The sequence below is a fragment of the Cryptomeria japonica genome, chromosome 8 (assembly GCF_030272615.1).
Source record: "Cryptomeria japonica chromosome 8, Sugi_1.0, whole genome shotgun sequence".
NCBI classification, from domain to species: domain Eukaryota; kingdom Viridiplantae; phylum Streptophyta; class Pinopsida; order Cupressales; family Cupressaceae; genus Cryptomeria; species Cryptomeria japonica.
Genome location: NC_081412.1, coordinates 553,344,761 through 553,370,784, shown reverse-complemented (window position 1 = coordinate 553,370,784; position 26,024 = coordinate 553,344,761). Strand labels below are relative to the sequence as shown.

The 26,024-nt window shown below is 36.3% G+C and overlaps 1 protein-coding gene across 1 annotated transcript in view; it reads left to right on the top strand.

Moving 5' to 3' along the window:
* The window catches only part of LOC131067103 (poly [ADP-ribose] polymerase 1), a 91,365-nt gene extending 86,699 nt beyond the window's left edge, over window positions 1-4,666 (top strand). Inside the window, exons 14-20 of the mRNA XM_058002037.2 lie at window positions 1,794-1,951; window positions 2,372-2,563; window positions 2,696-2,801; window positions 2,986-3,068; window positions 3,157-3,294; window positions 3,881-4,063; window positions 4,216-4,666. Coding sequence (XP_057858020.2) covers window positions 1,794-1,951; window positions 2,372-2,563; window positions 2,696-2,801; window positions 2,986-3,068; window positions 3,157-3,294; window positions 3,881-4,063; window positions 4,216-4,260 — 905 coding nt within the window. The 3' untranslated portion in view covers window positions 4,261-4,666. The remainder of the gene's footprint in view (window positions 1-1,793; window positions 1,952-2,371; window positions 2,564-2,695; window positions 2,802-2,985; window positions 3,069-3,156; window positions 3,295-3,880; window positions 4,064-4,215) is intronic.
* Window positions 4,667-26,024: the final 21,358 nt, after the last annotated feature.

Sequence of the window (26,024 nt, the reverse complement as noted above, 5' to 3'; positions counted from 1 at the left end):
GCATCACCCCTTATGTGGGTCTTGGGGTAGAGCACCCATGGGGTCAACAGGACAGTGCCCCTGGTGCATACGTTGTGATATGGGGCATCAGGGTCAAGCAGCAGAGGCCTCCCCACTCCCTCCAAGCCCATAGTAAGGCCTTTGAGACCACATGGACCTTCATGGTGCATTAAATTTTTAAATGAAGCTGAAAAGTTCTTTAAGATAATCTTGACAATCAATCAGGTAAAAACTGGAAAAGAAGGAATTGTCTATTGGAAAGCAGATAACCTTGACAATCAATCAGGTAAAAACTGGAAAAGAAGGAATTCTCTATTGGAAAGCAGAAATCGTACATTAGAGTGGCTCATAAATAAACTTCAATTTCAATAAAACCATGATTTAAACATGCTACCTGAATTTACAAAGTAAAAGTCCAAATAATTTCTATAAGCCGTCTGATATGAATAGCAACAGCAGCAGTGAAGGGCAAATTATTTTGGTCAAACAGTGGTAATTCTGAATGAACAATTGTATTTTTTCAGTCAAACAGTTTTGTCCAACTTGATCATTTCACAGGTTTGGTCTCCCTCCAAATCCGCTTCTTTAATTTCTTGCTGGTGCAAGAAGACAGAAAATTGAAGCACATTTACTTATGGAAGCATCTTTGAGTACACTTTATTAAGCCATTTTAAAGATTACCTTAACAGAGTGCTTAAAGTTAACGAAGGGGTGCATCTTGTAGCTTGGGATGAGTGAAGGTTGGCAATGCATCTAGAATAAATGTATGGGCGATCTGTTGCTTGACACTTCAGTTATTTCATACATGTAGCCTGTAGGCACATCTGAGATCTAAAGATGGGTAACTTAAGGATTTCATACATGTAGGTACCTCTCAGATCTTAAGATGGGTGTGTACTAGTTCTACATTTGGGATGTCCTAGTGAAGTTGGTACTCTTTATTTTGATTTGAGTGCTTCAAGTTGAAGCTGGAAATATTTGTTTTACACCTGAAATTTGAAAATATCAGTATATTGAATCTGTAACTATCAAGGAGTTCAACTTGTTGAAGCTGGAAATACACCCTATTGAATCCCACGCTGTTTTTGTGTGTGTCACATTTGTATCAAGATGTGTCTGTACTTTAAATTTTGAAGGTTATCTTAGTGAAGCAGGCACCCATTCTTTTGATTCCATTAAGTCCATTATGTTAAGATGGTAAATATTTTTTTTCAAAATTTTAAAATTTAACGTGCTGAATTCTGTACCCATCATATATTATGGGGGTTAAGCTTTGAAGTGTCCAATCTACATCACATGTTCCCAGAGCACGCAGCCTGCATGAGTTGTAACTGTGATCATCCATGTTTCTTTATGTACCTCATCTTTGTAGTCTAACATCGTTTAGTTATACATGCCTTGGGCAGTCAATCATTTTTTCCATGCTATTTTGGGTGAAACTGTCTTGTCATTTAACTCTTATATGTTTTATTTTGGTTTCTTCATTTTAATGTGGGTTGAATGGTGCTTTATAAAAAAAGGAATGGAAAAGCAATATGCAAATTCAATGTTCATGATCGAACAAGTAATCAGCAAGATTTGAGTTTGATGCATAAGTAGAGTGCAATTGCCATGACCAGAATATGACCATACACAATACCTATAAACAAAACTAAGAGTCAAAAGTTACCCAAAAATGGAGTTGGAAACATAAATAATATCTATCTTTATGGATTTATGGTTGAGTTAGTAGTAATATTATTGGAAGTTTTAAGTCTACGGTTTACACATACTGATTTCTTCTTTTGTTTCAGGTTTTGAAGTGCTGACAGAACTTCAAAATTTAATCAACCACGGTGACATTGATGTTTCAAAGGAAAACTTGATTATTGATGCCAGCAATCGTTTTTTTACAATTATCCCCTCAGTTCACCCACATGTTATTCGGGATGAAGATGAACTGAAATCTAAGGTACAAAGTTCTCATATATGTGTTTGATATTGCCTCTGTATGCTCGCTGACGCATAAGATTGGTTTATAGTAAGAATTTCTATTTTTATACGAATTGGTTTGATCAGAAACTCCTTGTTTACTTGGGTTATCTTTCTCCACCATATATTTGTCCTTTACTGGGTTGTATTTTTATTATTTTATTGCCTTTTCTTCATGTTTCAAGCTGTGTTGAAAGCACCATTGCTAATTATTTTCTCAGTTCTGATCTTGTGTTGATAGTTTTAGCTATTCTACATTTGTATTTTGCTAGTTATCTTTTCTTGGTTATTTATCTAGTCTTTTATGACATAAAGCTCGTATGTTTGATGATTTCTTCTGGGTTAGTTTTATTGTGGATGTACTAATGAATTTTCTTTTTTTGGTCTCTTTGTGGAATAGATTAAAATGCTGGAGACTCTTCAAGACATTGAAATAGCATCTAATCTTATTAGCTTTGAGAATATAGATGAGGATCCCTTGGATGCCAATTACAAGAAACTTCGTTGCAATATATCTCCATTACCTCATGACAGCTTAGACTATCAACTTGTTAAGAAATACCTTGAGAAGACCCATGCGCCAACACACAAGGCAAGGACGATGAGCACCATTCTATCCAATATTGGTTCTTGTTTGAGGGGATTCCAGTTTTGTATTTCTATCTGTGAGAGATAATGATTTTAATTTGGATTCTAAGTTGGATAAATGCTTTACTCTCTCTAGGAGTGGGCACTTGAGCTGGAAGATGTATTTGCAGTTGACAGAGAAGGAGAAGATAATGCATATGCCAAATATAAAAATCTTCAGAACCGAATGCTGCTTTGGCATGGTAAGTTGTGGTTAATTTTGAATTTTCTTTTTGGAGTGCATTCTTTTGTTTACAACTTAATCGGTAACCAACATTTAAAAGGCACACCATATAAGATGGATATCAGGAAATGCATATGTTGAGAGTATGCTATTGCTATAGGAATCCATTTGGTTTTTCTATTTACTGTTTTGGCTTGATGTAGGCTCTCGAGTGACAAATTTTGTTGGTATCCTTAGTCAAGGACTTCGTATAGCCCCTCCAGAAGCTCCAGTAACTGGATATATGGTAAATGTTTTCCCTGTAGTAACACTTACCTATTTCCTTGTAGGTCACAATATCACTTTTATCTTAATAGATTATTGTGTTTTTGCAGTTTGGAAAAGGTGTCTACTTTGCAGATCTAGTTAGCAAGAGTGCTCAGTATTGTTTCACACAAAAGAAAAATCCAGTGGGGTTGATGCTTTTGAGTGAAGTTGCGTTAGGAGAAGTATATGAGCTAAAAAATGCAGAGGTATGCTGACTTTGTTTAACATTAGGCTTGTTCTGTTGTCTTTATACTCTGAGATACTGGTTCTTGGGGAAAAAGGCTGGGTCCGGGTCCTGGTTCTTGCCCAGTCCTGGTCCGAGCCTGGTTCTCCTTGGATTCCACCCAGGTCCTGCCCAGGTGGCCGGGTTCTCTGTGGGTCCTGGGCAGGACCCGGGTAGAACCCAGGGATAACCCAGTCGGACCCGGGACAACCAAGGTCCGTGGGTTCCCAAAAACAGGGGCCCACGGGTTATAAAAGTAAAAAAAAACAATTAAAAAACAACTATGTATCATTTATCTTTTATCATTTATGTATCATTGTATGGGAAAGTTACATTTTATGTTTGAACATATATAATTTTGATGTTTGAATATATATATATATATAATTAAAAAATATATATATGTACGGACGTACGTGAATCCGCACCCAAATCCATATCCGTATCCGTACCCGAATTGGTAACTTAGTTTATACTTGCTCAAATAGAAGAAATAAGAAACGAGATAGGACAATATTTGGCCTTGAAATAATTTACCTTGTTGACCTTTGTTATGCTGCATTCTGCAGTACATAGAGAAGCTTCCCAAAGGGAAACATTCAACAAAAGGTGTTGGTAGGACGAAGCCTTCAGAGAAAGAATTTGTGCATTGGAGGGATGGCGTGGCTGTACCTTGTGGTAGGCCTGTACCATCAGGTGTCAAGAAATCTGAATTGCTGTATAACGAATATATCGTCTATGATACAGCTCAGGTGTGGGCTGAAAATCCCTAACTTCTACTTTGTTGAAAGCTGTGTTTCATTTTCAATGATACTAGAGACCGTTTTGAAACTGGTAGGCAGAGTGACTAGAATTGTTCGCTTGCATTCTATCTTACTAAGAGATGTTCTTTCTTGATGTTCAGGTGAGACTGCAGTTTTTGTTGAAGGTGCGTTTCAACCACAAGTGATGATGGCATTTTGAAAGAAGTGTCTTGATTCTTCAGATATTATCGTATTTGTAAAAAATACCTTATTTACTTTAGCACAATCTGCAACGGGGAGGTTCTTATCTTGTTCTGTAACAATGTCAATTTCAAGTCTTTAATTCCTTGTGGTTGAAGTGCCGCCTTAGATAAATATGCTATGTTACTTTCTCAGTTTTGTTGCTATTTTGTTCATACCGGCCATTTGTTGGAATATAGAACCAATTACGTCAATATCACAGGAGTACGTTTAGTTCAATATTACAAAGTTATTCTTAGGAAATAACTTTTTTTTGATATCATCCTCATAACAAGAAGAATGAGGCCAACGTCTATGTTGACAACTCTTGTTTAATTTAATTTTGGAATAGTTACTCTTCTGAATCAGGCATCATACATGCAAAACTGATTTATGGTCACCCTTATAATTATGACAGCAATTAATTACGATGATAATAAAGGCATGCAAATAGGAAATGCTCATTTCGGAATCTTGGATGCTTAAAGAGGTATATTTTACAGAGTATGGTCAAAGTTCACTTGCCCATAATCTGGTCATAAATCTATTTTGCAAAAGTTCCATGTAAATAATGTTGTCTTGCAATACAAAGGTGCCGCCTTAGATAAATATGCTATGTTACTTTCTCAGTTTTGTTGCTATTTTGTTCATACCGGCCATTTGTTGGAATATAGAACCAATTACGTCAATATCACAGGAGTACGTTTAGTTCAATATTACAAAGTTATTCTTAGGAAATAACTTTTTTTTGATATCATCCTCATAACAAGAAGAATGAGGCCAACGTCTATGTTGACAACTCTTGTTTAATTTAATTTTGGAATAGTTACTCTTCTGAATCAGGCATCATACATGCAAAACTGATTTATGGTCACCCTTATAATTATGACAGCAATTAATTACGATGATAATAAAGGCATGCAAATAGGAAATGCTCATTTCGGAATCTTGGATGCTTAAAGAGGTATATTTTACAGAGTATGGTCAAAGTTCACTTGCCCATAATCTGGTCATAAATCTATTTTGCAAAAGTTCCATGTAAATAATGTTGTCTTGCAATACAAAGGTTGGTGTTCCCTGAAATGATTAAGGTATCAAATCTTAGACTACCTTATAACCTTGTTCTTGTGCGGTGCAAGTAACTGGATTTAGCATGGTTAGCTGATGTTTCATTATAGTGTGCACTGTTATTTTTATGAGGATTGTTATAAGTGCTGCATATTACGTTAAAGAACACTTACTACATTGCATTTTACGTCAAAGAACACTTCTTACACTGCATTTATACTGACCACCTAAATATTGCAAGAGACATTTCTGAATAACACGCAAGAAAAATTGTCTTAGCTTGTCTTATGGCTTCTCGCATCGCAATTGGTGGGGAGTCCAATTTTGATCTTAGATGTCCATGCTGCACATTTTTGGAGTGTTCTTATTTACATAATAGTAATGGAACTAAATTCCTGTGCTTCTAACAAAAGACTTGCAAAATTACCTTCTACGGTTTGCTTCAAAACAAGATAATAAAACAAAAACTGACAAGACTGAAAATAAGAAATTGTTAGCTACACCTGTAATTTTGATTTTCAAAGAAACTATAAGGAAATTAGTTGATAGAAGAACTAGCATAGGCCGTCTCTCATATAAGTAAGAATGCCCAAATATACAAAAGATAATGCAAAATAAATAACCAGCTATAAGATACAGTTCAACAACTTAAAAATTCAAATAATAGCAATGCTTTTAACATTCTTTGCAATACGGTAACTAAAGTAATAAGATCAGCAAGATTTTAACAACAAAGATCATTTCCAAGAAAGAATGGACACAAAGTGCGAAAGCGTTGGTTTTTGTGAGATTTGGGGATGGTGGTGATTGTTGAATTTGATGGTGAAGGAGGTGGTGAAGATGAGGAAGACTTATCCTATGATGGGTGCTCAGGGGATGAAGAGAATATGAAGTTGATATCCCAGTTGGCAACTTGTTGGTGTTTTCTCTTTGGTAGGTTTCTATGAGGGTACCTTTGAGGCCGTTGTTGGTGAGGGGACTATGTTTGTTGAAGATGATATGGTTAATTGGGGACAAAAATGTGGTGAGGATGATGAAAAACAAAACATTTTGTTGGAAGCCCATGTACATGTTCATAGATGTTTGCGTGTGTTGGAAGATGCGTTTTTTCTTGTAGTGATTGATCCTTGCTATGGTGTGGACTTCGGTGCTCCCATGTGTGCATTCAAGGAAGCTCAAGATTCTATTGTAGTGATTGATCCTTGTTATGGTGTGGGCTTTGGTGCTGCCATGTGTGCATTAAAGGAAGCTCAGGATGCTATTGCCACAAATGATCCTACAAATCTTCAGTCAGCGGAAATGCAAGCATATCTATTTAGTGCCCTAGTCTTAGTTTTGGAGTGCTTTAAGAAAGCTTGGGATAGTCACTTGAGTTCGTTGAAGAGCATTTTTTCTAATATCTTTAAGTTCGTATAAAGGTCTCTGTGTACATATGTATATATAATTTTTGGGTAAATTTTTGGCATGCGGATTCATACCTTTGCCATTGATGTCAAAGGGGGAGTGTAGGGAATTGTAAAATATTGTATTCATCTCAGGTTGGAGTTCCAGAATTTTGAGATTTTGAATTTTACAGTACATTGATTTCAACACTAAGTCATTATGCACTAAGTATTACCATTAATGCGAAAGGGGGAGATTGTTAGGAAGAGATTGCTCAGGTCGTTAGATGTTGTCATTGATGGCAACTTAGATCAACATTCCCATCCGTAGTTATTGATTTGCTTATACTCACAGTTTAACAATTTAAAAATTCAAATAATAGCAATGCTTTTAATATTCTTTGCAATACGGTAACTAAAGTAATAAGATCAACAAGATTTTAGCAACAAAGAACATTTCCAAGAAAGAATGGACGCAAAGTGTGAAAGCGTTGGTTTTTGTGAGATTTGACGATGGTGGTGATTGTTGAATTTAATGGTGGAGGAGGTGGTGAAGATGAGGAAGACTTATCCTATGATGGGTGCTTAGGGGAAGAAGAGAATATGAAGTTGATATCCCAATTGGCATTTTGTTGGTATTTTCTCTTTGGTAGGGGTTAATGAGGGTACCTCTGAGGTCGGTGTTGGTGAGGGGACTATGTTTGTTGAAGATGGTATGGTCAATTGGGGACAAAAATGTGTTAAGGATGATGAAAAACTTAAAACATTTTGTTGGAAGCCCATCTACATGTTCATGTTGGCATATGCACACTTCAATGAGACATTGTATGTGATTAAAGGTTTTGTCATTGATGACAACCTTACAATCTTATGGCACAAGCAAGGCATTACATCGGCAAGATAGTTCACTGGCATCAACAGATCACACTCTACATCAGCACTTAGACCATTGGCATCAGCACAGAGAAAGGAAGCATACCGACACGGAGGCCGATAGGATTTTTGATATATTATATTTTGTTTATTATTGTAAAAACTTTGTAAGCCGACTTGACAAGTTGTAAAATGACTTATATATAAGAGAGATCATTGTCAACATTTTGTAAGCGAAAAATAAAGATATTAGGTAGACCTATTATGCGACATATAGGTTAAAAGTTTTATGTAAAGAACATAGCAGAAACTGGTACTGGATCTGGCATTATAGATGCTATTGTAAAACAATACAAGATATTGGATTTGTATAATCCACATTGTAAGTCAGTGAGACTTCCCATTGAGCAGTGAGCTCTAGGCAATTGGCTTTCCTGCATGTGTAGGCCCCTCTTGTAAGTAATATTCTTTTATTGGCCAGTAAGTGAATATTGTGGGTAACAAATCCCACCAAGATTTTTCCCACACTGGGCTTCCTCGTTAAATCCTTGTGTCATGGTGTGCTTTTCATGTGGATGCTTTTAAGTCTGTTTATTGCATTATTTTTTGCATACCGGTGTACTGTTATAATATGTTCTACATGTTTTAAATTAAGAAATTCAACTCACCCCCTCCCCTCTCAGTATCTGTGGGAATCCTAACAGTTCATAGATGTTTGGTTGATGTGTTGGAAGATGCATTTTCTCTTGTAGTGATTGATCCTTGCTATGGTGTTCCCATGTGTGCATTAAAGGAAGTTTAGGATGCTATTGCCACAAATGATCGTACAGATCTTCAGTCAGCGGAAATGCAAGCATATCTCTTTAGTGGTCGAGTCTTAGTTTTGGAGTGCCTTAAGAAAGGTTGTAATAGTCACTTGAATTCATTGAAGAGCACTTATTCTGATATCTTTAAGTTCGTGTAAAGGTATGCGTGTACATATGTATATATAATTTTTGGGTAAATTTTTGGCATGCATATTCCTACCTTTGCCATTGATGTCAAAGGAGGAGTGTAGAGAAGTGAAAAATGTTGTATTCATCTCGGGGGGAGTTCAAGAATTTTAAGATTAGGAATTTTGTAGTGCATTGATTTCGAGAATTAGTCATTTTGCACTAAGTGTTGCCATTAATGCCGAAGGGGGAGATTGTTGGTAAGAGACATAGATCACATAACCGTTACCGTCCATCCAGAACACATGATGCCAAGATTTGTATGTGGAAAACCTGGTAAAGGGAAAAACCACGGTGGGAAGCCTACCCACAGTCAGATAATACTTTTGCAGTAAGTATGTGATTACAAAATGAGGGGCCTGCACATGCAAGAAGGGCAACAACCTAGAGCACACTACACATCACAAAAGGAGCCTCATTGACTACAAAATAAATTCAGAATACAATCTGAAAAGAAGAGTGAACTGCAAAGATAACATCTCCTATGCTTGAGTACAGTTCTAGTTAAACTCTGTACTGGAGGTCTTAAACCTCTCTTACCATTTCAATTCGATCACCTATGATCGACCAAAACTCCTGCATATGATTACAACATTATTCGCACACAGATAATCACATAACCATCCCATAATCATAATCCCTATTCCCATGATCTACAAAGAGATCTTACATCATATTTATACCAACTCGAGACCTAAACAATTAGGTTGGCCACCTAAAAGATAATTCAATAAATTCATAATGCAAACTCGTAATCCAATGATCAACTAAGTCAGCCTAAGACCGAAACAACATAATTCAATTAATAAATTCAACTGGTAATGCATCGGGATCATCCACCAACACGTTACATAAATCGGTACATAACCTCGCAGAATAAGATAGCATTAGGTCCTGACCCAAATCCAACACCACCGATCAACATGAACATGAACAAGATAACCAACAATATCCCGAAAGCCATCTAGAAGTTGCACCAACACCACTTATCACGTCCATCAAAATATCTTCAACAAAGTTCTACCGATAAAACCCTTACTAGTAACCAAAAGGCTTACTAGAACAAGTGATAGTATCTGAGTCATCAAATTTCGAACCAATTGATTGTGATATGCATCTGAATAGCATGAATGACAGATTCAAATCAATTCCACAAACCAAAGCATATCAGAGCATACCGGATCAATATCATAATCCAACCACTCTACTGGAACCAATCGGAAACCGATAAAGAACCAAAACAGTCAGCATTGCCATCAATGACAAAACATCAATGCAAGATATAAACAATTCCTCCAAATTGCCAACAATCTCTCGCTTTGGCATTGCTGGCAAGACTAGATGTGAAAAACATCCAAGTGCCAAGAAATGCCAAACAAGTCTCCCCCTATGGAAGACAACCAACAATCTCCCACAAAATGATATAGCAATGAAACTCTGAACCAAACTCCCCTAATCAATATATCTCTCCCTTATGTTTTTCACAAGAATAACTCTCTCCCTTTGACATCAATGCCAAAGATCTAACATAAATATCAAAGAGAAATCATAAATCCTTTGATTCTTACAGCTGACTACTCCACTTGAGTAGTAGCACTACCACATCAATCCGGAATGAGCAATAGCTCTGATAATGCATATTGGACTGATGCCAAACAACATCACTCAGGTCTCTATCGGAGGGGCATAAACCCCCAATCTATCTCTGAAGTACTCAAATGATTCTTTAGGCAAAGGTTTAGTGAAGATGTCTGCAATCTTCTCTTTAGTGTTCACATAAACTAGTATGACTTAATTTTCCTCTTCTTTATCCTTCAAAAAGTTATACTTGATAGATATGTGCTTTGTCTTAGAATGAAATACCAAATTCTTTGATATATCAATAGCAGTAGAGTTATCACAGTGAATAACTACCGGTTTCTTACAATCCACTTTTATATCTTTGAACATTTGCTTCATCCATAGAACTTGCGTATAGTTAGTAGTAGTAACAACATACTTAGCTTCAACAATAGATAAAGAGGTACATGATTGCTTTTTGTTAATCCATAAAATTAGTTTCTTTCTAAGAAAGAAAGCTCCACTGGATGTGCTCTTCCGGTTATCAACATTTCCAGCCCAATCTGCATCTGTATATGCACATAATGTAAAGTTATCATTTTTAGGATACCACAAACCATATTCAGTTGTTCCTTGCAAATACTTGAAAATCTTTTTCACCACAATCTCATGATTCTCTCTAGGATCACTTTGATATCTTGATACAATACAAATAGCATTCATTATATCCGATCTAGTTTGAGTCAGATATAACAAATCTCCAATCATAGACTTGTACCTTGTAGGATTTACCGGTGTAGATGCATCTTTCTTTGACAATTTCTCACTCGTAACCATCGGAGTACCAATCGGTTTAGAATTTTTCAACCCAAATTTATTCAACATCTCTCTAGCATACTTAGTTTGACAAATGAAAATACCTTTATCAATTTGAGTAATCTGCAAACCTAAGAAAAATCTCATCTCCCCAATCATAGAAATCTCAAATTCATTCTTCATATTGTTAGAGAATTCCATACACAACTTATCTTCACCTACAAAAATGATATCATCAACAAAGACTGCAATAATCAATATGTCATCATTAGTGATCTTATAATATACATTATTATAAGCATTACCTTCAGTGAAAGCAATCTTCAAAAAATATTTATCCAGTATTGCATACCAAACTCTAGGGGCTTGTTTCAATCCATATAAAGCTTTCTTTAACCTACAAACTATGTTTTTGTCATCTAAAAGTGAAAATCCATCAGGTTGCTCAATATAAACTTCCTCTTCAATATCTCCATTCTTAAATGCACACTTAACATCCATTTGATAAACCTTGTAGTTCTTATGTGCAACATAAGCAAGAAATAATCTCACTGCTTTAATCCTAGCTACCAGTGCAAAGGTTTCACCATAATCAATTCCTTCCTTTTAAGAATATTCTTTACAAACCAATCTAGCTTTTGCTGGACACAATGTTCAACTGAGAGGGGGTGAATAAGTGATTCCTAATCTTTTCCCCCTTTAAAGCAACCTCAGAATACCGATTGTTATTCTAAGCTCTAAAAAATAAAACCGGTAAGACAAAAGAGAATATCAAAAGGGACAATCACAAAAATGCAACGCACAACACCAAATATATGAGGAAAACCCAATATGGAAAAAACCTTGGTGAGAAATGCTGCTGGAGACTACTACTCTAATCCAACCTCATAAGTGAAACATTGAATTACAAAGATTTTCGGGCACCAACCCAAAGAGCACCAACCCCTTCTGATTTAGGGCACCAACTCAAAGAGCACCAACCCTTACACCAAGCTCCAACTTGGTGATATATATTGAAATACAATTCTGATATAGTTATAGCTTTTTGTTGCAAATGAGTTCTGCAACTGTTAATCAAATAGGTTACTGTCGGTTGACAGTCTTCTCTTCTTTACTGGATCTCACACTACCAGTTATGAGATCACTCTCTTTGATTCTTGGCCTCTCTCTCTCTCTCTCACACACACACAACCTCACAACTCACTATGTCACACTTGGATGCCGCCTTGCTCAATCACACCTCATTGATTTCCTCAAATGTTGGACCTACTATAGTTATATCGGTACTCAATCACTGCTGGTTAAACCCTCTCATTGGTTTGCTTGTCAACTCACTCTGCAACTTTTCTGAGAATAAATTTTAAGGGAGATGATTCTTCTCTGCACTCCAACTCTCTTCACTCTTCGTCTGTTCAAGCATCAATCCTTTCTATCTCGAGCTCCTCTATTTATAAACTTGGATTCTCGCTTAAAACCGCATTCAACAATACAACTCGAACCCAATCAGATTTGATTCGATCTCTTTTTTAGGGATATGATCTTTATGAAAACAATCAATCACCAGCAAAACTTTGCATTCCAATGTGCGTTTTCTAAATTTGGACGTCTGCACCATGCTTTTCTACTTTTCTCTGTCACTCGCCATTAATGGCTTTGTTGTTTCCTTCACCAAACAGGTACGAAGATAAAATCTTCCTGCAAGATCAGTTCAGTCACTTTGCTAGCTTTCCTTCCTCGAGCCGCAATCCTCTCACATCCTCCATGACTTGCTAGTTCCTCAAAAAGTCCACCTGCTCGCACATTTGTTGCGTTGATGCACACTCCACCGACTTGTGCAATCCCTCCACCTGACATCCAGCTGTCATGCTTGTTGATATCCACCTTTGCTTGGATTCCTATGTTGGTTTGACTTTCTTTGTCGACCAAGGTAGACTATCGGTTTAGTTTATCTTATCGATATGACCATCAAACATCCTCTCTATACTGTTCATTGGTTTTTGTGCCTTCATAACACACAAACAACCTTCATCCCAGTTAATGACTTACCGGTAGACAACACAAGTCATATTTACTGGTAGCCTTCCTTTTGTCTTGCTCTTCTTATTGTTGGTATTATGGATGACTTCATCATGTGTTGCATTGGTTTTGTCATTGATGTCAACACTTATCTTTTAGGAGGTCTACATTGTTGATTTGACACTCTGGTTATATTGGTTTGTTGATGAACTGACACATAGTGGTCCCGATATGGATATTGGCTTATGCACAGTTACCGGTATATGTTTCACTGACGGCTCAAGAAGTTGATGATAACTTGTTATCATCTGGAGATCATTTGGTTATGTCAAAGACATGGATTGGATGTTTGCATTTGGCATTTTGGATATTGGACTGATCGTGTTCACATATTTGCCTTAACCGGTAGATAGGTCAAGGTTTTGAATCGACATAGGAAAACATGTTCCAGATCAACACACCATGATTTGGAAAGGATTGATTGATTGGATAATGTGTAAATGTATTGAGGCCGACACATTGTATTGCATCAAGACTTATTTTGTAATTGATTTAAATACAATATCTTTTGGGAGCCGACCTAATGATCAGGTCTTAGGTTTTGTATAAATAATTGTAAGATCTTATTTGGAAGAAGTGTGTGTGTGTGTGTGTGTGTGTGTGTGTGTGTGTGCGTATATTGAAGATTATTGTGAAGAGCAAAAATAAACAAATCCTTGTGCAAATCACACAGATATCATGTGAAGGTTGTTAAAGGTTATGAAGGTGTTTGGTCCTCATGCACAAAGCTTAAACCGGTATTGAATTCGGCATTGAAGATGCTAAATTGAAGTAGTACATTGATTATTGGATTTAACCATCCAACTGTGTAGTTAGTGTGACTCCTAATTTTGTGATTGAGCAGTGAGCTCTAGGCGGTTGGCCTTTCTGCATGTGCAAACCCCATTATTGTATTCACTTACTATCTACAGTAGTATCATCTGATTGTGGGTAAGGTTTCCCACCGTGGTTTTTCCCCTTACTGGGTTTCCACATCAAAATCTCTGTCATGTGTTGTGGATGTTGTTTCTCTTTCTGTTTCATGCATTAAGTTGTACTGGTAATACTATAACTGTTAATCTGTTTTACCGTCACTGTTTTAAATTGGAATAATTTGTTTTGGGTTGCAATTTATTGACAACTGATTCACCCCCCCTCTTAGTTGTCCTTCTCGGTTCCTAACAATTGGTATCAAAGCCTAGTCCTCTTTTTGTGGAAGCGTAACAACTTGAAGAGATCCTATGGCAGCAAATATTTTTAGGAAGGACAATCCCAAACTTGATGGAACTAACTATGGTATATGGAAGGTCAGAATGGAGACACATTTGAATTGCATTGGAAGAGATATATGGGATGTTACAAAGAATGACTATGTTGCTCATAATTAGAATAACCCTAATCTACCAACTTTAGCTAAAGACTTGGAAAATGATTACAAAGCAAGAGAAACACTTCAGAACGCATTATCAGATCAACAAATCATGGGATTATGAGACAAATCTACAACAAAAGCTATTTGGGATAAACTAGAAATACCGAATGAAGGAGATTCCACTATCAAAATTGCAAAACTGGAATGTTACCGGGTCAGGTATGAAAATTTAAAAATGGAAGAGGATGAAAGAATTTCTACATTTATGAAAAGAGTTAATGAAATTGTTTTAAGAATACAATTTTGTGGAGGATCTTTAAGTGAAGATGAAATTGTTTCTAAAGTTTTAAGAGCTTTGCCACTGACTTACAAAATGAAAGTGAAAGCTATTAATGAGTTGAGAACAATGCCTAATACATCAGTATCTAGAGATACTTTGGTTGGAAAACTTTCAACATTTGAGCTTGAAGAGTTTGGTCCTGTTGCTACAGTCAAGACTAATATAGCCTTCAAAGCATCAACATCATCATCATCATCTGACAAATCTTATTGGAAAGCACTTTATGCAAAATAACTTGAAGATATCATAAGAGAAAATGAAGAACTTGAAGAAATTGAAGCACTATTTGCAAGGAAGATGCCTAAAGGTCCAACAAGAAGTAAATATGAAGGTAAAACACCTTTCAAATGTTTTAATTGCAATAAAATTGGTCATATGGTGTCTAGATGTCCTGATAGACATTCAAGACTAAGAGGTGAGGCAAAGAGAACATATAAGCCTAACCCTCAATATCAGAGATACAAATTTAAGAAAAACAGAGGTAAGTCATGTTACTATTTAGATGAAGGTGTTACAAATGATTCTGATGAAGATCCAACAAATAGTGGATGGCCATTTGTTGCAATAAAAGAAGATCAACTGACACCTATTGTCAAACTGGTAGAGTAGGCATTAGCAGCAAAACTTGAAGAAAAGGATGAATGGATCATTGATAGTGGATGCTCGCATCATATGACTAGTGATAAAAACAAATTCATATCATTATAGGAATATCACAGAGGTCTAGTAAGATTTGGAGATGACAAAGCTTGTTCAATCAAAGGAAGATGCACTATATCTTTGGATGATAAGCACAATACTGACAATGTTTATTATGTTAAAGGTTTAAAGAATAATCTTTTGAGTGTTGGTCAGTTAGTGGGAAAAGGATTTCAATTACAATTCAAGAATGGAAAATGCAAAATCATAAACCGAATTGGATTGGAGATTGCAACTGGCATTCAGACTAAAGGTAATATCTTTCATTTGAATACCAACGATAAGACATGTTTGATTGCTTAGATTGATGAAAGTTGGTTATGGTATAAAAGACTCTATTATGTGAATTTTGATTGCATTGTAAAGTTCAGTTCAACCAAGGCAATAAGGGATTTACCTAAGATTGTGAAACCTCATAATTTGGTATGTAAGGAATGTCAAATGGAAAAGAAAGTTAGAACAACATTTAAGAGCATTTATGAGAAATCCAATAATATTCTTGATTTAATTGACACTGATTTATGTGGTCTAGAAAGAACAAGAAGTCCTCAAGGTGATAGATACTTTATGATAATAATTGATGATTATTCTAGAATGTGTTGGGTTGCTTTTCTTAGAGAGAAATCATAAGCTTTTGGAAGATTCAAGATATACAAAGCAATGGTAGAGAATGAAACCAATAAGAAAATCAAATGTTTGAGATCTGATGAAGGAGGAGAATTCACATCTAGGGAATTCAATGCATTCTATGAAGAGAATGAAATCAAAAGACAACTACCAACACCCCAGACACCCCAACAGAATGGAGTTGTGAAAAGGAAGATCAAAACTATACTGGATGCAACAAGAACTATGATGATGGAATCAAATCTACCTCATATGTACTGGAGAGAAGCAGTAAATACAACGGTTTATAATTTCAACAGAGTTCACATCAAAGGTGAAACCGATAAGACCCCTTATGAATTATGGTTCGATTAAGTTCCTACTTTTAAATATTTGAGAATATTTCGAAGCAAATGCTATATTAGGAGAGATGAGTCTATTGACAAACTTAATCCTAGAAGTGATGAAGGTATATTTCTTGGTTATTCAACTAGAAGCAAGGCATATAGATGTTATAATAAAAGATTGCAAAAAATCATTGAAAGTACTAATGTGAAGATAGATGAACATTTTAGAGGAGAATCAAGATCTATAGGTTCTAAACCAATAGTAGAAATGATTATAAATAAATCGACACAAATTGCAGCAGAATAGAATGAAGAACCAATCACACCGACATCATGAGAAAAATCAACTGTGACTGAAGAACAACGGATTGTGAATGGAAATCAAAATAAACCCAAGTATGTAAGATTGAATCATTCAGAAAATCAGATAATTGGAAATAAAAACCAAGGTGTTATGACAATAGGAAGATTGACAAATAAAGATGTATGTTTAATTTCTCAAGTTGAACCAACATCAGTTGTTGAAGCATGTAAAGATAAACATTGGATAAAAGCAATGAAAGATAAATTAGAATAGATTGAAAAAAATAATACTTGGACATTAGTTCCTCGACCTAAAGACAAAAATGTAATTGGAACTAAATGGGTATTTAGAAATAAACTTAATGAAGATGGTGAAGTAATCAGAAACAAAGAAAGATTAGTTTGTAAAGGTTATTCTTAGAAAGAAGGAATTGATTATAATGAAAGTTTTGCATCGATAGCCAGAATTGAAGCAGTAAGACTATTTCTTGCATTTGCAGCTCACAAGAACTATAAGGTTTATCAGATGGATGTAAAATGTGCATTTTTGAATAGAGATCTTGAAGAAGAAGTTTACATTGAGCACCCTGATGGATTTTCATTAACAGATGATAAAGATATGGTTTGCAGATTAAGAAAAACTTTATATGGATTGAAGCAATCTCCTATAGCTTGGTATGCTAGACTGGATAAATATCTTTTAAATCCTGGATACACCAAAGGTAATGTTGACAGTAATTTATATTACAAAATTACCAATGATGACATTTTGGTTATTGAAGTATTTGTGGATGATATCATTTTTGGAGGAGAAGAAGAGCTATGAAAAGATTTTGCTAATAAGATGCAGGAAGAATTTGAAATGTCTATGATTGGAGAGATAATTTTTTTTCTAGGTTTGCAGATTTCTCAAACAGATAAAGGTATATTCATTTGTGAAACAAAATACTTGAAGAAACTTTTGAAGAAATTTAGAATAGAAAACTCCAAATCGGAAAGCACTCCTATGACTACAACAGATAAATTGACATCAAAGGATGATACTGCAATTGGAGCCATATTGAGTCAGAAAGGGAGAGCACTAGCTTATTTCAGTGAGAAATTTAATGATGCCCAGAGGAGATACTAAGTGTATGATCAAGAATTTTATGCCATAGTTCAAGCCTTGAAGAAGTGGAGACATGACCTATTGCTTAAGGAGTTTGTGTTGTATATAGATCATCAAGCTTTGCAATATTTGAAAAATTAGAGTAAGTTGAATCAAAGATATATGAGATGGGTAGAATTTTTGTAGAGTTACACCTTTGTTTTGAAGAATAGAAGTGGTAGATCTAACAAAGTTTCCGATGCATTGAGTAGAAGAAGGAATTTGTTGATAGAGATAAGATTGACAGTATTAGGATTTGAGGAGCTGAAAACCTTGTATGATGCTGACCCAGATTTTGTAGAACCTTGGAGAGAATGTAGAGAACCGGTTACGATAGATCGAAGAAAGTGGTTGGATTACTTCATTTAGGATGGGATGTTATTTAGAGGAGTTCAGTTGTGCATACCTAAGATTTCTATGTGGGAGAATATGATAAAGAAGAAACATAGTGGATGATTAGCAAGACACTTTGGTGTTGATAAAATGGTAGTAGTGGTGAGTGATCATTACTTTTGGCCCCAGATTCATAAGGATGTTAGGAAATATGTTAAGATGCTTAGTTGGAGACAAAACCGAAAGTTGGGATTTGATTCTTGCACAAGCAGATTTTGCCTACAATAATTCAGTAAACAGGAGTACTGGGAAGGACACCTTTTGAGATTGGTACCGGAGCACACCCTATAGGTATATCAGAATTAAGAGATATTAGCAGTGAAGACCGAAGAATTTCAAAAGCAGAATAATTTGTAGATCACATAAAGGACTTACATATTCAAGCTAAGCAGTATTTGGAGGACATGAACAAAAGTATAACGATAAAGAAGATGCGAAGAGGAGACAAGGAATTTGAAGTTGGCGATGAAGTGATGGTGTATCTGAGAAAAGAAAGATTCTCGGTTGGAACTTATAACAAGTTGCAGATGAGGACGTTTGGACCTTGCAATATTTTGAGAAAGTTCAGTTCTAGAAATGCATATGAAGTCGACTTATTGCATAGTCTGAGTATTTCACCTGTATTTAACATTGCAGATCTACATCGGTATCATGAACCAAAATTCAATGAGGACAATAGTGCAGACTTGGAGAAACAGTTGTCCCAGAATGAACCAGATCAGATTGAAGACATTTTGGATAGTAGGATTGGGCGTAGTGCTCGGAGAAGTCAGTATAAGGAGCATCTAGTAAAGTGGAAGGACACACCAGTTGAAGATTCATCTTGTATTTCTTAGGTAGAGGTAGACCGCCTTGGTTTTCCTTTGACCCAAGCAAATTCAGAGACTCGCTTTTTTTCAATAACCCCAGATGTCTGATGCAGGAGCATCCTCGATTCGTGGCAATCTTGCATCAACCAAAAATATTTCCTTTCTATTTTGTAGTTTCAACATTTCATTTTACATTCTCTGGTATTGGTTCACTGGATCTCAAGGAGTTGGATTTTTTCTTGAGGACATGGTCATCTACCTTATTCCCAAACCGTGGAGCATTTGGATCATTTTTTGGCAAGTTATCACTATCGGTTTCTGAAATAATTTTCTAGTACTGGTTGCCTGGACCTATTTGCACTTGTAATCGACCAGAATCTATCGGATCCCTTCCGTAGCTTGCAAATCCCTGAGCGTCTTGACATGTGGCCGACCTTCGCTTTGATCTGCACTTCATCCTTTGGATTTTTTGGAGGAATCTCTTTAACGAAGGCCGACCGTGTTGTTTTCACATGTTAGGTCATGTTCTTCAGAATTTGATCCCTTTTTGGGCTGACCAAATCCCATTGGATTGTATAAATCATTGTAATTGAGAATTGGAATGTAGATCAGTTAAGATATATAACATAGAAGATATATCTTAAGATTTGAGGTCCTGGTTGGGACCTATTATGTAATTAAGCATGTTTTAGCAGGTCAGTGAATCGGTTTCTTTAACTCAGTAATTATCAGTTGATTGTAAACAATTTTCATGATATAATTCATTTAGTTCTGCATTGCCTCCATCATATCCTTGTGTTTCCGTTGTGTTTACTCTTGTTGACTAGTCCATATTGATCTCTTTGAGGTCCCTGAGTGAATTCACAAAGTTGGTTCCCACTTTTGCCAACGAAGGAATTTGGCAAAAGTGGGAACTTCAATTTTTTATGTGTTCGAGCGAAATAGGGGTGTTCGCTCAAACTACCCCTTGGAGTTCGAGTGAACCACGTTGCAAACCTGGGTTTGCTCGAACTGGGGGTGACTTTTGGGTTCGAGCGAACCCCCCATTCGCTCGAACCCTTTTCCAGTTAGGGTTTTTAAAAACATTTATAAAAAGCAAAAGTGATAGTTAAAGGGTCATTATCAAAGTTGTCTTTTTCTATTTGGTGGGGGTTAGATCGAACCAGTCGTCAGCATCACGTCACAGAGCTTTGTCTGCAACAACTAGCGTCTTTCATATTTCAGTTTTTGACCTTTATTATATCAGGTGCACAAAATAACCCTTTGTTTGGTTTAATAATGTCTTTTTTTATTAAATTAATAAATAATTTGTTTGTTAATTAATTTTTTTAATTAAATAATCGTATATAGTTATTGTTTTTCAACATTTTAGCAAAATGTTTGATAATTTATTGTTTTTCATTATTTTAGAAAAATGTTTGATAATTTAATGTTTTGATTGAAATGTGTCAATTTGTTTTTAAAATTACATAATTGTATATATGTATATTTTTTTCAACATTTTAAAAAATTGTTATGAAAAACATAGAAAACTAAGGTAGTAAATCAGAACTTAGAAAAACATTAGCAAAAAAATAAAATTAGAAAAATGTCGCAAACGTAAATATAATAAATTAAACTTTAGAAAAATTAATAAATTTTAATTTAAATAAACATTAGAAAATTTGGATAACAAATTTAAACAAATTAGACAAAATAAATCCTCTACAATGTGACCCATTTTCACATCCTATTACACGCACAACATGACCCCTTAAGACCACATATGCCCCAATGATACTATACGTTCCCTTAGGAGGTCATAGAGGATCACATATAACATACTAGTGTACATATGACATTCCCTTTAGGATCACATAGTGTCCTAAGGGGTCATACGTGGTCCTAAGGGGTCACACATATGTTATAACACATGCATGACCCCTTAGAACCGTATATGACCCCTTATAAAATTGTACTGTGAACGACATACCCCTTGGTCCATCAAATAGTGTCTTAACACATGCGTGACCCATTAAAACCGCATATGACCCTTTATAAAATCCTAGTGTGAACGACATACCCCTTCTAGTCCATCACATAGTGTCTTAAGGGGTCGTATGTGGTCCTAAGGGGTCACACATGCATTAACACATGCGTGACCCCTTAGTAGGTCACATAGGACCCCTTATAACATCCTATTGTACATATGACATTCCCCTTTGGATCACATAGTGTCCTAAGGGGTCATATGTGGTCCTGAGGGGTCATGCATGTGTTATAACATATGCATGACCCCTTAGAACCACATATGACGTCATACCTATTAGTGTGAATGTCATACCCCTTAGTCCATCACATAGTGTCTTAAGGGGTCGTATGTGGTCCTAAGGGGTCACGCATGCGTGACCCCTTAGCAGGTCACATATGACCCCTTATAACATCCTACTATACATATGACATTCCCCTTAGGATCATATAGTGTCTTAAGGGGTCATATGTGGTCCTAACCCATTAGAGCCGCATATGACCCCTTATAAAATCCTAGTGTGAACGACATACCCCTTAGTTCATCACATGAATGCATTGACACATGCGTTACCCCTTAGTAGGTCACATATGAACCCTTATAACATCCTACTATACATATGACATTCCCCTTAGGATCATATAGTGTCCTAAGGGGTCATATGTGGTCCTAACCCATTAGAACCGCATATGACCCCTTATAAAATCCTAGTGTGAATGACATACCTCTTAGTTCATCACATAGTGTCCTAAGGGGTCGTATGTGGTCCTAACACATGCGTGACCCCTTAGTAGGTCACATATGACCCCTTATAACATCCTACTGTACATATGACATTCCCCTTAGGATCATATAGTGTCCTAAGGGGTCATATGTGGTCTTGACCCATTAGAACCGCATATGACCCCTTATAAAATCCTAGTGTGAACGACATACCCCTTAGTTCATCACATAGTGTCTTAAGGGGTCATATGTGGTCCTAAGGGGTCACACATGCATTGACACATGCGTGACCCCTTAGTAGGTCACATATGACCCCTTATAACATCCTATTGTACATATGACATTCCCCTTAGGATCATATAGTGTCCTAAGGGGTCATGTGTGGTCCTGACCCATTAGAACCGCATATGACCCCTTATAAAATCCTTGTGTGAACGACATACCCCTTAGTTCATCACATAGTGTCTTAAGGGGTCGTATGTGGTCCTAAGGGGTCACACATGCATTGACACATGCGTGACCCCTTAGTAGGTCACATATGACCCCTTATAACATCCTATTGTACATATGACATTCCCCTTAGGATCATATAGTGTCCTAAGGGGTCATGTGTGGTCCTGACCCATTAGAACCGCATATGACCCCTTATAAAATCCTTGTGTGAACGACATACCCCTTAGTTCATCACATAGTGTCTTAAGGGGTCGTATGTGGTCCTAAGGGGTCACACATGCATTGACACATGCGTGACCCCTTAGTAGGTCACATATGACCCGTTATAACTTCCTACTATACATATGACATTACCCTTAGGATCATATAGTGTCCTAACATATGCATGACCCTTTATAAAATCCTAGTGTGAATGTCATACCCCTTAGTCCATCACATAGTGTCTTAAGGGGTTGTATGTGGTCCTAAGGGGTCACACATGCATTGACACATGCGTGACCCCTTAGTAGGTCACATATGACCCCTTATAACATCCTACTATACATATGACATTTCCTATGTGTCCTAAGGGGTCATATGACCCCTTATAACATCCTATTGTACATATGACATTCCCCTTAGGATCATATAGTGTCCTAACATATGCATGACCCCTTATAAAATCCTAGTGTGAACGAATGTATACCCCTTAGTCCATCACATAGTGTCTTAAGGGGTCGTATTACATTCCCGTTAAGATCACATATTACAAATTTAATACTTTTATAATCATATGGGCCCAAATATAATCATATCTAGGCCCAAATGTTATATATCATGTATTTGAATTTTTTATGTATGCCAAAGATTTATTTATATACACGTGTTAGATCTCTCTATCTCTCTGAAATATATGTTATCTCTAGATTTGAAATATATGTTATCTCTCTCTCTCACTGAAATATTTGAAATTTTTACATGTATTTTTTGAAAATGAAAATGATCTCTCTCCCTCTCTCTCATGAAGATTTATATGTATAATCTCTCTCTCTGCTTACGTATTTATTTTAACTTTATGACATGTACCTAGATAGATGGCATCCTAGGGTATACCTTCGTAGGCTCCTGATTAGGATCCACCCGTGCAGGCTCCACATCAGGAGCCACACATTGATGATGTTGATCCTCCACAACAAGATCCTCCACGACAGGATCCCCCCTTGCCCGACATTGCTACTATTTTTCAGTATAGTGATCGGTAGTTGCATAGGTTTAGGGCCATATTAGATGACCCTCATACTGATGGCGTGTACAAGAGTACATGCACGTCCATTTTTGATAGTTTGCGGATATTGAGGGACCACTTAGTTTCTCATATCTCATTCTCACCTGAGGTTATAAAGGATATACATAGACAGTTGAGGAGTGAGGTGAGGGGTCCTCATTCTTTTGCTGATGTGGTGGGGGTGGTCTCGAAGGGGACCATCAAGGAGAGATGCTTTCCACAATATCAGGAGAAGAGTAAGGTGAGGGGATATCAGGTTACCAGATGTATCGACCCACAGGTTGCATCACTAATTTACCCACGCTTCTTAGCTGCCCATGGTCATTATCTTAATAATGACTAGCTACCATTATACTTTGCACAATAGGTATTTGCCGAGGTTCATTGTCAGATGAAACCAAACTACCTTGATATTCCAGGATATTATGGACAGGGGAGGGGTAGGATTGCTGATAGAGATGCATATCGTAGGCGTGATAGAGCTCCGCCTAGATAGAGGGACCTTGTTGGCCAAAGATTTCCTGCAGTAGTCCCAGCCATGGCACCCATAGCGGATCACGTTGTCATTGCTTCTCAGAGAGAAGCAATTGATAGGATTGGACATATTGCATCAGTAGCAGCCACCATATCTTTTGACAGGGTGGGCAAATATATGATGACTCGACCACGTTCGCAATTAATCATGCATCTTCTAGTCATGGGGGGGCTTCAGATTCAGATGATCGATATATTTCTGCTGGCATCCCCTCCCTAGATGAGGTAGCAGCTATAGTCGGAGGTAGTAGACATGTACAAATGTCACAGTATTTAGCCGAGGACCTACTACATGCTTATAGTTTTATTTGATCTCGACTTGGGATACCATTGGCTGATGTTAGAGAGGAGATTCTCAGAGATGGTCAGGCTACAGTGGCATCGACACATACCCCGAGGTAGTCACAACATTCTCATCAGTCTACGCATGCTCCAGGCACTGACCCACCTACAGATCACTCTGTTGTTGCAGAGGAGGAGCTACGAGCTGATCAGGTCCATATCACAGATGAGGGTCGCTTGGATTCATTTGAGGAGGAGATACGAGCTGATCAGGTCCATATCACAGATGAGGGTTTGGACTCATTTGAGGATCAGCTGAGAGATTTGAGCCATACTGGATTTATGGACATGCTACTACAGTCAGACACTTCATCCACGATGCCCACTCATCTAGTTAGCCCCTTGCACTCCTCAGTGATATGTACAGCTAGAGAGAGATATGCAGGCACGAGTGATGTTGTTGATATGATCACGGGACAGGATCAGACTATACAACCTACTCCAGGTGATACACAGGTATGTACATGTACATGTGCATTTAAATTTTTAGAAGATATGTATACATGTTGAAAATTTGTAGGATAAATCTCTTTATATATAGATCATGTTTGATAAATAATCTAGAGTTCTAAGTTTTAATTTGTGGATCATTTAAATTGATCATGGACTAATCCTTAAATTGACAGTTAGCTCATGTCACTCCTTCTTTGAGCTCTGAGCGTGTGCGTAGGAGAGATTCTTTAGATGCTATTAGTGTACAGGTTAGTTATGGTTTTTGGTACATATATGTACATGTATGTATACATGCACGTTACAATTTATATTTAAATTTTTATTTAACTCTACTTGGATTTGATGTACATGCACGTCTAGAGAGATAGATATATTATATTTAATATTTAAATAAATTCTACTTTTGCAGGACTCCCCCTTAGATGGTCGCTCAGTTCGTAGCCGACATGATCCCTGTTGATTTGCTCTTGACTTTATAGCTCATTTACATTTATCTTTTTATAGACTTTCATATTATATATATTTATGCACGTACATGGAGTTTAGACTAGATTATACTTTATACCTAGTTTGTGTTTGATCAGACTATACATACATTTGATTATATTAGATTTATATACATGTATACATTTGATTAGATTAGATTTATACATGTTTGAATCTTATATTAGATTTATACTGTGTTTGATTAAATTAGATTTAAATACATGTTTGATTAGATTGTATATTTCACATGCATGTACGTAATGAAGTTTATACTAGATTATACTTTATATCTCTGTTGTGTTTGATCGGATTATATAGATTTATACATGTGTTTGATTATATTACATTTATGTTTGATTAGATTAGATTTAAATACATGTTTGATTAGATTGTATATTTTACATGCATGTACAATGAAGTTTAGACTAGATTATACTTTATATCTCCGTTGTGTATGATACTAGGATTATATATATTTCCACTGCATCATGTGATATGAAGTTTAGACTAGAGATTATATATATTTCATGCACATGTACATGTGTTAGATTATATATTCCATGTGCACATGTACATACATGTTAGATTATATATGTACTTTATGTTCGATGGACTGGACTTGATTATATATATATCATGTGCACATGTTAGAAATACAAGTAGATATGCATTAAAATTTAAAAGAACATGTTAAAAAAAAAGAGT